Source organism: Musa acuminata, chromosome BXJ3-8, assembly GCF_036884655.1.
Source record: "Musa acuminata AAA Group cultivar baxijiao chromosome BXJ3-8, Cavendish_Baxijiao_AAA, whole genome shotgun sequence".
Classification (NCBI taxonomy): Eukaryota; Viridiplantae; Streptophyta; class Magnoliopsida; order Zingiberales; family Musaceae; genus Musa; species Musa acuminata.
This window is the reverse complement of record NC_088356.1, coordinates 39,793,487-39,807,612: the sequence shown is the minus strand read 5'-3', so window position 1 is coordinate 39,807,612 and position 14,126 is coordinate 39,793,487. Positions and strand designations below refer to the sequence as shown.

Genomic DNA, 14,126 nt, shown 5'->3' with positions numbered 1-14,126 from the left:
TTATGGTTAAAGTGTGGTTACATATACAACAGGGTGCATACAGTGATACAATGTGACGTGCTTGTACATGTCTTCACAATGCTCTGTCATTGGCAGCAAACATGAACTGGCGACCAACTTCCAAGTATTCTCTTTTTGATGATTTATGTAAGATTCTTTTGGGATATGTTCCTGCCACCTGATCCAGTTGGATGTACTCTGGCTCCGCATAAATTTCCATCAGGTTTTACATGAAGCAACTTAATCTTATGGATGTTCTTGAGAGGGTAGAAACTACCGTAATGTTGATTTTCTGTTTTCTGATAGCTTTCTGTGAATTTGTGCAGGAGGAAAGAATTATTTCTACTTGGATCATCCATTGTTGCATGGCTGCTGCATGACCTAAGTTGCACATGAACTGCAGGTAAACCATGGTCTCATTTAATTTGCAATCACACACAGAACATGTGATGTTTTAATGATCATTAAAGCTTATGTGATACATGATGATAAAATCTTCGAAAAAGTTTATCATGGCAAAGATGATCGATAACCTTGATTGAATTACAATAAAATCTTTGAAAAAATTGTCATGATGATCTGTAGCCTTGGCTGATAGGCCACAGGATCAAATTTCTTTCTCTATCTATTTTTTTCCTTCTACCTTACAAATTCTTGTGATGATAATAATACTGTCTTTTACTAGATTTTATAATATATGGAAAATGTTACTCTGTTAAAATTCAAGGTTTGGTCCCTTTTTTTTCTACAGGATTTGGCTGAACTTGGTTAGGGTTTGGGAGTCCAAATCAAAGTTGAGATTTGGTGCAGGTTGAACCCAAATGCCAAAGTGGTAGACCTAGAAGAATTATAGTAGTAATAAACTTGATAGATTGATCTCTTTCACATGTGATTGAGGTCCCAAAATGTTGTCAGATCCCATTTGTTTGGTGTGACCCTAAGATACAACATGAAGTAGGTGTTCTCCAAAAGACAGGATGAACAACCCTGCGTGCCCCCATGGGTGTTCTACAAAAGAGAGACAAAAAGTTACACCTTGACTGGGAAGAGACTACCCTAATTGAAGTTGGTAATTACTTTTAACTTTCGCATAATAAGCCCAAATCTACAAGCCTCATGTGTAATTAGTATGATAGTGGTGTAGTGTTGTAAAAAATCTTTATTAACAATAAAGTAATAAAATCTTGTCTTCACCATTATTTACTCTGCATGAAACATTGAGAGGTTATATTCTTTTTATTTTTTCTGGTCTTTCTCCTTTTTTTTGTGTTTTAACAGGAGGATTAAATTATTGAAAGGTGACTCCCCCAAATTGTTCTACAATGTGAAATCATCTAACATAGGAATTAAAAAATTACATACTCTAATTCAGAATCATCATAAAGGAAGATTTTATATATATATATATATATATATATATATATATATATATATATATATATATATATATATATAAAACTAATGGTGTGGGTGTTACTTAGTAGTATAAAGCGCTGCACTACCTCTCGCCGTCAAAAGAGAGTGCTAATAGCCACAAGTGTGGAGAAGGCCAATGGCGATGGCAGCGGCGTTGGTGGTGTTCCTACTCGCCGCCGGCGTTGGGCGGTCGGAGAGTGCGGTTTACAAGGTGGGGGATGCCATGGTGTCACGGACTTAGCTGGTTTTGCTTAAGTCGTGCGGCACCCTTGCGTGTCCATCCGCAAAGGTCAGCCTCTCCAAAGCCTCCTATATCCCTTAGGATCCACAAAAGAGAGAACGGGTTAGAGAGAACGCCTCAATCGGGATCCACAAGCAAACATCTCCGAAAAATACTTCATAGACAATGCAAATTACAAACAGACTTTACGAGCTCTGAACAGTTGCACAACAAAGGGTAAAATGGTCCATTACAGATCAAAAATCTCTCACACATGTCCATATGACACAACCTTTATTTACAAACCTAAAGTGGCCACCAACCCTACTAAAATGAGACTATTAAGCCTTCGGCCGTCCCTCTACATGCTGTACAAAGCATGAACATACCAAAAGACACGGACATACATAAGCATTACATCAAATATCATGTTTCGAAATTTGTCTGTGACAATGGGGTGGACCATCCTAGGGAGCCCAAACTACACGGCGTGGTCCTTGTCCAAGAACTTCAAAATGGGAGACACCATTGGTTGGTCTTCTCCTTCTTTCTGCTCTCCTTTCTTTTGTGGCAAGTCTTGTATGTTGCAGGTGTTCCGTTCTTTCTTCTTGAATTCATGTAGACTCTCTCTCTCTCTCTCTCTCTCTCTCTCTCTCTGGTTGTGCTTATCCTTTTGGAAGCATTTGAAACTTGGTGACAGCACTCTTTTCGTTCTTTCTCTTCCGGCTTTCTTCGAAGCAAAGATTGTCGGATAGCCTGCAAAACTTTTCTTGTTTTTTTGTCATTTCTCTGACTCTGAGTTCTCTCTCTCTCTCTCTCTCTCTCTCTCTCTCTCTCTCTCTCTCTTCTTTTTTTTAGCTCAACATGTCTTGTTTTTTTTTTTTTTTTTTGTGTTGATCTGGATTTCTTGATCTTTCTAACCATCTTCTTGGAAATCTTTGAAGCTTCCGACTAGGAAACACCACTTCTAAGTGTTCTTTTAGTTTCTTGTTTCTCCAAAGACTGTACCAAGGCCTGCAAAACTTCCCTCTTTTTGTTATTTCTCGGTCCTGGTTTCTTACTCTCTCTCTCTTCTTTTGCTTCCGTTTCAGTTCAACGTGTCTTTTCTTTAGCGTGGGTGGATTTTTTTTTATTTTTATCTTTGATGCACCTTTAACTATCTTTTTGGAAATCTCGAAACCTTCCAACGAGGAAACATCACTGCTGAGCTTTTCTTTTTACTTCATCCTCCTTTCTTTAAATATGTTCCAAAGATTGCATGAGAGCCTGCAAAACTTTTCTCCTTTTTTCTTTTTTTTGATATTTCTGTGTCCCTGGTTTCTCACTCTCTCTCTTTTCCTCTTCTTTTTCAGCTCAAGATGTCTTTTCTTTGGGTGTGTGTGTGTGGATTTCTTGATCTTTGGTGTTTGGTGTATCTTTAACACCATCCTTTTGGAAATCTTTGAAACTTCCAACTGGGAGAACACCATTGGGTAATTTTTGTTTTCAGTTCTTTACCCTTTGTTTTTCCTATAATTCTTGATCCTTGTTTGATGTAGCTACAACTTAGTTTATTTTGGGAAATGTTTCAGTGAGATCTTTGTGATTTATTATGAACAACAAAGAATGGGGTCAATCTAAGATGATGAACTAGTTGTTGGAAGTATCATAAAGAGGTTCATTTCATCAAAAAAAAGATTCATTGTATCAAGAGAGAGATTCATTACAACAAGAAGAAAAAATAAATTAAAAATCTATAAAAAGATAAGTCAAATTGGTTATTGGTTCTTGAAAGAGTTTCTTGAAAGAGAATGATTCATCTTGAATATAATTAATGTAATGTATCTTTGGGGACTATATAAACCCCATATGTTAGGTCATGAGAGAAAGAGAGTTTCTGAAATTGTAAAGTGTTTTTTTTTAAAAAAAATATAGAAGATTGAAGCTTGTCCTACTCTTTTTCTGGTTGATAACTTCATCTCCTCTTCCTATCAACATTAACATTTGGTATCAGAGCATAGGTTAAGCTATGACCTCTTCATCAAGTGTCATCCAACTCCAGATCTCCAGATTGATAAAAGAAAATTATGACATATGGTGCATCCAAATGAAGGTTCTTCTAGGCTCCCAAGATGTATGTGAGTTTGTAGAAGATAGATTTGCTGAACCAAGTCCAGCAGAAGAAGGAGCAATGAGTGCAGAAGGAAGAAAACAACTCAAAGAAAGAAGGAAGAAGAAGAAAAAAGCTTTGTTCACAATCTACCAAGGGCTTGATGATACAATATTCGAGATCATCGCTCCAGCAAATACTTCAAAGGAGGCCTGGAAAATGCTTCAAAAAGCATTCGGTGGTGTTGATAAGGTAAAGAAACTTCGTCTACAAGTTTTATGAGCCGAGTTTAAAAAATTACAACAAGGTACTTCTGAAACTATTTTTGATTACTTCTCAAAAATCATTTCTATTGTTCATCAAATAAGACGAAATGATGAACAAGTAAAAGATCAGAGAGTAATAGAAAAAATATTGAGATCTCTAGATCCGAAATTTGATTTTATTGCTGTTGCGATCTGATTTTATTGCTGTTGCGATCGAAGAATCTAAAGATTTAGAAAAAATGTCTTTAGAAGAACTTATGGGTTCCTTTCAAGTTCATGAACAAAGAATTACAAAAAAAGGAGAAGACAAAACTATGGAGTAAGCACTACAAGCTAAGTTTGCTTTTGAAAATAAAGGAGAATCAAATTCTCAAAGAGGAAGAGGACGAGGACAAAGAGGAAGAGGAGGCAGAAATCAAACAAATAAAGAATCTCCAAATAATGAAGATGCTAGAGAAAATTCTAGCCAAAGAGGTCGAGGTTATGGCCGAGGCCGTGGACGTGACAAAAACTTTAAAAGGTCTGAAATACAATGCTATGTTTGTAAAAGGTTTGGACATTACTCTTATGAATGTTATTATAATCCTAACAATCAAGGTGATAAGGCAAATTTTGTTGAGGAAGAAAAAAACGAAAATCAAGTTTTGCTAATGAGTTATGATAATTTGAAAGAGGATCAGTCTATGATATGATATCTAGATACAGGAGCCTCAAATCACATGTGTGGCATCAAAGAGTTATTTTCAGAAATAGATACAAGTTATTCCGGGAACATTACATTTGGTGATTTGTCTCAAAGTCCAGCAAGAGGCAAAGGTAAAATTCTCCTTGAACTTAATAATGGCAAGGAATTATGCATTTCAGATGTTTATTATGTTCTTGAAAAATAATATTCTAAGCTTGGGACAATTACTTGAAAAAGGTTATGATGTTGAGATGAAAGATATGACTCTCTCAATTCGTGACAAGAATAAAACATTGATATCATATGTGAAAATGACAAAGAATAGAATGTTTCCTCTACATTTAAGTATTTTTGATCAATCAAATTGTTTTAAAGCTGATATTGAGGATATTTCTATATTTTGGTATCTTAGATATGCTCACTTAAATTTTGAGGCTTTGAAACTTGTAGAGAAGTATAATATGGTGACAGGAATGCCAAAAATTGATCGCCCAACAAAATTGTGTGAAGTATGTGTCATGAGTAAGCAAGAAAGAAAACATTTCAAAGTGAGAAGGACAAAAAGAGCATGAAATCGACTTGATCTAGTGCACTCAGATGTTTATGGCCCTATCAATCCAGTATCACTTAGAGGAAGCAGGTATTTTCTTACCTTCACTGATGATCATAGTGGAAAAACTTGGGTTTATATGTTAAAAGAAAAGAAAGAAGTTTTAAGTAAATTCAAAGAATTTAAGGATTTGGTTAAAAGACAAATTTGTTGTAAGATTAAATGTTTAAGAACAGATAGGGGTGGTGAATATATATCAAATGAATTTGAAAGTTTTTGTAGAAATAATGAAATTTTATATCAATTCACCATGCCATATACACCTCAACAAAATGGTGTCTCAGAAAGGAAAAATAGGACTATCCTTAATATGGTCCAATGCATGTTAAAGGAAAGAAAAATTCCTAAATAATTTTGGGGTGATGTTGTTGCTTGTGCAGTTTATTTGCTTAACAGGTTTCCGACAAAGCGAATTGGTAATGTGACACCAGAAGAAGTATGGAGCTTATAAAAACCAAGAGTTGATCATTTGAAGATTTTTGGAAGTGTTGCATTTGCTAAGATACTAGAAGAAAAGAGAATAAAATTGGAGGATAAAAGTCAGAAATGCATTTTGCTAGGTTATCCAGAGAATTCCAGTGGTTACAAACTCTACAATCCTATTACAAATAAAGTTGTGATGTCAAGAGATGTTGAGTTTGATAAACAACAGATTTGGAACTGGAAAAGTGATGAGTAGCATAAGAAAGCTGTAGCTGAAGAAGAAGATATAATACAAGCAAGCACCGAAATAGCTTTGCCGGAATCATTACCTAGATCAGCTAGGTCGCATGATTCAAGAAGTCCAATTATAAGAAGGACAAGACCAATTCAAGAGTTATATGATGTGACTCGAAGGATTGATACTAACAATGATGAACTTTCTTTATTGTCTTTTTGCAGGATATGATCCATTAACCTTCGAAGAAGCTTATAGAGATAAAAAATGGCGACAAGCTATGAATGAAGAGACTCATGCCATTAACAAAAATAATACATGGGAGCTTACTACACTTCCAGAAGACCACCAAGCTATCGGTGTTAAGTGGATCTTCAAAACAAAAAGAAAAGCAAAAGGAGAGGCCGAGAAATACAAGGCTAGATTGGTTGCGAAAGGATATAAACAACAATATGGGATTGATTATGAAGAAGTATTTGCGCCAGTTGCTTGATTGGAGACAGTAAGATTACTTATCTCTCTAGCAGCTCAAATGAAATGAAAAATTTTACAAATGGATGTCAAATCAATATTTCTTAATGGAGTTCTTGAAGAAGAAGTATATATATTCAACAACCCGTTGGTTTTATTATTCATGAACAAGAAGACAAAGTATACAAGTTAAAGAGAGCTTTTTTTGGGCTTAAACAAGCCCCACGAGCATGGAATTCTCGAATAGATGCTTATTTTATTCAAAATAATTTTTCTAAATGTTCACATGAACATGCTCTCTATACAAAATCTAACTCTAATGGAGATATCTTGTTTGTATGCCTGTATATAGATGATTTAATATTTACAGGCAATAGTAGCTCTATGATTAAAGATTTTAAGCATTTTATGAAAAAGAAGTTTGAGATGATCAACTTGGGCATAATGACTTATTTCCTTGGTATTGAAGTTATACAAGATAATGGAGGAATTTTTATCTCACAAGAAAATTATGCAAATGAGATTTGAAAGAAGTTTTCTATGGAAGATTGTCATCCTACAGATACACCTGTTGAATATGACACTAAGTTGACTAAGGAAGGTGAAGGTAAATACATTAATCCAACTTATTATAAAAGTCTAGTTGGATGTTTAAGGTAAATACATGTTTAAGGTATATCAAATAGTATTTGATATACTATTTGGAATTGGTTTAATAAGTAGATATATAGAAGTTCCTAAGACATCTCATTTAAATATAGCTAAAAGAATTTTACGATATATTAAAGGAATAATTGAGTATAGAATGTTCTATTTATCATCTAAAAAGTTGGAGCTTATTGGATATAGTGACAGTGATTGGACCGGAAGCTACGATGATCGGAAGAGTACAACTGGATTTGTATTTTATTTTGGTGAAGCTATATTCATGATCGGAAGAGTACAATTGGATTTGTATTTTATTTTGGTGAAGCTATATTCACTTGGTCTCCACGCCGGCAGCTGCCCCTCGGTCTTGCAGTCGCCCAAGGTGTTCGTTATCGGTCTTGCTGTGTTTTCCTTTGCTGCAGTGTCTGTCTGGTGGCCTTGTTAGGCAGTAGTTGTAGTAGCGGTGGGTGCCAATGTGAGGGAACAATCAAGAAAGAAATGTTCATCTTAACGGGGCTGATGTGGTAAATCTTGCTCTGTAATTAGAATAATGACTTAAGTTGGTAATGTCAAATTTTCTCCTACTGAATGCTGGTTGGTAATCTTGACGTAGAATATGAGATAAGAGTGTTTAGTCATAATGATAGCGTCCAACACACACACCCGAGAGAGAGAGAGAGAGAGAGAGAGGGGGCAGCTGTGGGAATATAAACGTACAACGCGAACGCAGTGTTCACCTGAATACGATGAAGATGTCACAAGGCAATTCTAATCATCCCGCCACAGCGGTTCTTCCGGCCGTTCCACCGCCACTCCACCTGTAGAGGTCGCGGTGATGGTGCCTGCAACGGAAGGATCGGGGATGGTCCGTCGGAGAGCAGATGCACCGCTTCGCCGACAGAGGCCGCGACGAAGCCGCCTCCGTTGCTGCCGTCGGCGGCGTATGGCCCCGCTGCCGCCCCACGGCGTAGCTGCAGGAAACCAGGGGATGACACATACCTCGCTGCCGGTGGCGGTGCACGAGAAGGAGAAAGTGAGAGAATGGAAGTTGTGGGGGTGGGGAGAGGAGGATAAGAAGAGTTTGCTTGGGTTTGGATGTTACGTAATTCGCTGGGGGGGGAAAGAGAGGACTCGCCATGGGGTTTATGGTTGCGTTTTGGCTTTGTGTTACTTTTGCCTCTTATTCTTGCCTTTCTCCCTCTCAGGGCATGAGGACACATCACTTTAGCTTTCTTCCTTGGTTGGCTTTGGATGACCTCCTAAATGATGCTTTCATGCTGCACGTAAACAATCAAAAGGAAAACTAAGAACACAATCGAGCATCACAATTAGAATAAGACAATGAATTAAATATGCCTGCAAAGAGAACTCCATTACTATCCATCCCAAACGCAACGATCCTAATTCAAATTAAGTAGATCGAATAGACAAGTAATATATAAAAGAAATCCGATCCGCTGTTACAACTCTAAATCCAATTATCAGATATACTAATCAGGCTTAAACAGATCAAATAGGCATGGATATCCCTAATCACAATACCAGTAGCGAAGTGCATGGATATGAATTGAGACCAACTGCGAACAGGGATGTGTTTGTTTTCCCTGCAAGTTTGTGCATGAGAACAGAAATACTTTTTGTTCTTGCAAGTGGCCTGACCATGGTAACATGATAGATAATACCAAAGGGGATAGAATGGAGGCTAAGCCATTCAATAAACATTCAAACACACAATCAAATCCTCCATGCTAACGTGATAATAATAGTTGATGATCACCTGTCCCAATAGCTACATGCACCGATTAATTTACAATGATTTCCTTTGTGGGAATTCTAGACTAGGGTCTGTGGCTTACAAACATGCTCTGTTTCCCTTCATATTATGTATACTTTCATGAAGTGTCCACTGGAATCCCTCTGCTGCGAGCAACAGACATCACTGAACAAGGAAATTTAGATCCATGTGGCATCAGAAGTCTATTACTTAATGATATTACTTAATGATGCTTGTCAAATTACTTACCTTGGGGTAGCAGTCTTGACTAATGACTTCCTGGGTGTTTGGATTAACAGTCACTGCACACGAAATCTTTCCCTGCAAAAATGTACATAATAGCAGGTAATTACCCGATGCTTAAACAGAGAACACATAGTGAATCGATAGTTACTCTAAAGTGCCCGAAGAAGAAAATGATTAGATTGAGCAGCACAATTTTGGGAGAATATGAAATGTAAAGGCCACAATTTCTTGTGACACCTTTGATGGGATGACTCATGACCTAAAAGATCGATATATTTTCACATGATACTTGATTCTTCTTTTCCCATCAAGGATAACTAGATACTTAAATGTGTTCAGCACATTTTATTAGCAAAGTGTATTATTTGAAAAGAGATGGGCTCTTCTGTAAATGGTTTGCTCTCTTTCTCCTCTTTTTTACTTTCTTTCCTCTAAATTCTACTTCTCTCTCGTTCTAAAATCACTTCAAATTCTGAGAATGAAAAATTCTTTGTTATGGGTATTCACCCTCCAATGGCTCGCCTGTTGCTACTACTTGATGAGGATCTATTCAATCAGATAGCAAACGAAGCAACCAAGTTGTCACCTGGTTGCTCAACTGCCAACAATCTCACAAGCATGTTGCAACAGAGTCCTTAAGGATTAAGCCTCAGGGAGAGAATATTCTTTTGAAAAGGTTAATACTTAGGAGGCACACCTTGAGTCGGCAAGAAGATATTGAGATGATGTAACGCTAAAGCTCTCAAGACGTTCAATTATGTACAAAGATGATATAAATTTTAGGTTATGCATGTAAAATAGTGGCCTTGTTTCTCATTGATGATATTTCATTTACACATCCCGGGTATGAGCTTAAATTTGCCGTTTTGTTTAACTACTCAAAACATATATACATATATATTTGGTTGAATGTAAGACACATTTCCAGAATGAAGCTTAGCCCCCAACTTATCCATCTTTTGTTTTGCTGTCTTGTATGCTTGCTACTTCAATTTGGAAACAATCTAAAGTCCAACTTTAACCATCCAAATTAATCCAAAGCCTATCATCTGTGAATTTGGGGTGAGGCTTGGTGCCATGGTAAGATTGCTCCTTTGAAACTTGAGTTACCAGTTACGAAAACTGCTTGCAAGGATATGGCAGCATATATTAACCAGGAAGCTTGTGCACTGATCACCCTTATTGCCTACATATTGCCCAGTCAATTTCTCCAATTATGCCCTAGTAGGCATTCTTATTCCTACTGCAATGGCAGGGGCCAATGCAGCAATCATCCAAACATTAGTCTCACAGAGAGAGTTGCTCTTTCAATCTCACCAAATCCTCCATCAAGGACAATAGAAAATTTTGTTGCTTCAAAGTCCTGCACAGGGCATTAATTCCTTCAATTTCGCTCCATGTTCACAGCCAAACAGAAGATGTTAACCTGATGCCAGGCAACAAAAGCAGCACGTACAATCCCTGATTGCTTTGGTTTCACCTCTCACTAATTCTAATCCTAGAATAAGTCTTACAATCCTCACATGACTCATTACTGATTGAGAAAAGAGACAGGGGACAGTTCTAATAAGATGATCCAGATCCCAACTTCTGAGAAGCTTATCATCTTAATTTTTATTAAAAGGTTAATATTCAATAAAAGAACCCTTTCAAAATCCACAGAGAGTGTCCATATTTAAAATGATGCAACAGTGGCATGAACTGTACAGCACAACTAAGGAAAAACTAAAAAGATATAATGGTCTAGGACAAGAGCAAGGAGGTAATGTAAGAGCAAGGAGGGGTTCTTGGAGTAAAGAAACTATTTTTCGTTTTTAAAGATTTAATAATGTTGGAACTGAAAAGAGCGAGGAAGGAAAAAAAAAAAACCTGCACCCACTCTGGTTCCAAGGCACCACCCATTACAACTAGGGATGATAATCTCAAAACTGATGCACCTCATGAATAGATGATAGAAATACACCAATAAGGGATAAATATCAGATTCAATCGGGCTACAGGAATTACTCCTTAGGATAAAGGCCTAATATCTCCTTGCAACTAATGTGAAAAGGATGAAATTTCATTATAGAATAACATCTTCATTAGTTTTCCCTTTTTCTCCTTGTTGATTTTTAGTAAGTGAAATATGTGAGATGAGCTAATGCCAATAAAAAAATTCAAATCTTCTTTTAGCTAAGCTTAAGTTGGGTATGCTCATAATAAGTAGCTAAAATTTTCAAATCTTCTTTTAAGCTATATTTAGATTAGGTATGTCCATAATAAGTTGGTGCCAATAGCTTGACATTATGCGCTGAAGGAAGCACTGGGTTTTGTCTTTTGAGGATCAAAAAGTTACTGTTTTGAATAGGATCACATGTTGTGGATGAGTAAGGGAAGTCTTTCCGTCTTAAATGTTAGCAAAGAGATCAGAAAACTGATGACATTCTAGTTTCTGCCATCAGAAAATTACTTTCGAAGATCCCTTGACTAAGATATTAAGATATCATCATCACGATGAAATATTGGTTAGTAGAACAAACTACTCGAACAGTGTTAAGAACCTAGAACACTTTATGACTCAGAATGGTTGCATAAATTTTTGAAATCACATGACTGATGCTTATTAGAGACTATGAGGTCACAAACAGTTAAAGTGCATCTGCTTTCTAAGTAAGAGGAAAAGCATATTGAATAAGATGTTCCAGCAGTAAACTAGGAGTGATGTAATCAGTAATTCACAAAGTTGCTCATTAAACAGTGGGAGGTAATTATTACATTTCTGTATTGAATTAATGTATCATATCTATGTTATTCTATGAAATTGGGCTATGACAATGAGATATTGTTTCTTATCTAAGAAGTCTCAAGCAATCATAGAACATGACGAACAAAGAATGAAGGGTAATTATTAAATTCTGTATCGAAGTAATGAATCATCTCCATGTTATTCTATAAAATTGGGCCATGACAATGAGATATTGTTTCTTATCTAAGAAGTCTCAAGCAATCATTAAACATGACGAACATAGATTAAGACCATTGTCCTCAAACTTTTATGAACTTGATTGATTGGAACCCATCCTTCTGCTAAGGATATCTACCAATGGGGACGAAAAGATTAAACATGCATTTGTTTTGAGTTAGAAATATAACAATGAATTAGATGACCAAAAAAACCCTTTCTCAAAGCAACAAAATATCTCCTCAGAAATAAAAGCCTGCTTGTCTTTTAACTCCTATCCTCCAAATTTTAGCTTGTGTGATGCTATAGTTGCTGGTCTTACACCACCACATGAAAATTTGCTCATATGACTGAAAAATGACAATTCTTTAACAGGATCATTAGCTCTGGCAACCCAATATATCTAATGTTATAATTAGGTTAATTTCTTTTCCTTCAATTCAACTACAAGAAACAAGAATCGGATGTCATTGGGTCATTATGGCACAATAATTTCATAGAAAGATAGAATATAGAGGAAAAGATAACTAGCAAATCAAACAATTGAGATGAAAATGAACAAAGAAGAAGTATTCGCAAAGTTTACCTGAACGGGGACGTCGATGAAGAAGAGCCGCATCCTGCCATCAACCTCGGTGACCGTGTTCAAGGGCAATGATCCCCTCGCGAGATCCTCGATCAGAGAGATGGCATCATTCAACACGCGGATCCCATCGAGCTTGAGCTTGGCGCGAACGTAGGAGACCCCCCGCGCCCTAATGTGACCACCTTCGGCCGTGACGGAGCCGAGGGGCCTCCCGCGGTACCCGATCGTGACAACGATGGAGCGGTAGTCGAGGGCGAAAAAGTCCGGGTTGCGGACCCTGAGGTCGACGCCCAGGGAGATGTCGAAAGCCGCTTCTGGCGGAGGTGTGATGTGGATGTCGTCGAGACGGAGGCGTGCAACGGTGAGCTCCGGGTCGGAGGGCCAGAGGAAGAAGGCGGCGGAGAGGAGTAGAACGAGGAGGAAGGCGGCGGAAAGGAGGGTGGAGGAGGATAGGAACGAGCCGCAGCAGCGGAAACATCCGCAGCGGCGCCGGCGGCGACGGGAATAGACAGGGAGGACGACGTACGCCGGGGATTCCGGTAAGTAGGGTTCCTGGAAGGCGGCAGACGCAGCGACAGGCACGCCGTAGCACGGCGGCGTCGGAGACGGAGGAGGTGGATTAGGGAGGAGTGGCGCCGCCGGTCCTCCGGTTTTCTCCATGCCCATCGTGTGAAAGGTGCGGTTCTCCTCGCGACTCACTTCGACATCCTCCTCTTCCAACCAATTATATGTGTTTGTTCGTATACTGCTAATTTTCCTTCCGTATTTCGTTGTCTCTCATTAGTATAATCATACAGAGGATATATACTTTCTTATACTCCGTCACTAACCGAAGTTTCTACCTACCCCTTAATCGCAAGCCAGTAAGGATGCTGTTATGGGACCACGTCTCTCATCTCTGCGGATACCAGGACGGTAAATGGCTGGGTAACCAACCAAAGTATGACATGGTACTGGTAAATAGGTCGCTACGTGGGCCAATCGGGTTCTTTAGCTTAGGAAGGTCGCCCTAATAAAGCAAGTCTTAAGGAGGGAGGGCCCACCAGGTTGCGGTTACATGAACGGTCCGACACGGATGCAAACGTAGTAGGTAGATTTTATGGTGTTTAAACATACAGTTTAAACTAATTTCTAGTCAAAAGAAATGACTATTTGTTATATAATCGATCAAGCCTATCGAGAGTACTACAAAAATTGTAGCTTGTAGATTTATTCTTTTTACTCGAGCTCAAATTATTGGAGAACAATCTGGGTGGGTTTAATCGAGATCTGTTTTCTGTTTGGGTCAAGTAAACATCTTAAATATATCCACCGATCCAAAGTCACAAAAATGAAAGGCCAACAAAATGTCATTAACCAGAAAGATTAAATATTTATATAATAATATTACTCACAGATTAATGGATGTCAGCCTTGTTGCTAGATATAACTGGCTAAATTTTAGGACATAAACACAGTTTCAAATGATAAGTTTCATCTTGCCAGTCTAATCACAAGATTGGAAAAAGAATGA

The 14,126-nt window shown here is 37.8% G+C and overlaps 1 protein-coding gene and 1 long non-coding RNA gene across 2 annotated transcripts; one reads left to right on the top strand and one right to left on the bottom strand.

Annotated features, from left to right (window-relative positions):
* Nucleotides 1-84: 84 nt before the first annotated feature.
* LOC135644668 (uncharacterized) lies at nt 85-883 on the top strand. The gene is made up of 3 exons (XR_010498555.1): nt 85-223; nt 327-403; nt 752-883. It is a non-coding gene; the product is annotated as an uncharacterized LOC135644668 (long non-coding RNA).
* A 7,868-nt stretch (nt 884-8,751) lies between these two features.
* Nucleotides 8,752-13,329, bottom strand: LOC103994657 (uncharacterized). Its single transcript, XM_009415057.3, has 3 exons — nt 12,614-13,329; nt 9,087-9,158; nt 8,752-9,002 (listed from the first exon to the last, which is right to left on the bottom strand). Exons 1-3 carry the CDS (start codon nt 13,277-13,279, stop codon nt 9,000-9,002), a joined length of 741 nt encoding a protein of 246 aa, XP_009413332.2. The 5' UTR covers nt 13,280-13,329; the 3' UTR covers nt 8,752-8,999.
* Between the last annotated feature and the right edge of the window lie 797 nt (nt 13,330-14,126).

What these genes read in the sequence shown, in the direction of transcription:
- LOC103994657 (XM_009415057.3), bottom strand. Translation starts at nt 13,279, where the DNA reads ATGGGCATGGAGAAAACCGGAGGACCGGCGGCGCCACTCCTCCCTAAT. An exon ending in TCATCGACGTCCCCGTTCAG is followed by an intron (nt 9,159 to 12,613) that starts GTAAACTTTGCG and finishes ACATTTTTGCAG; the next exon opens with GGAAAGATTTCGTGTGCAGT.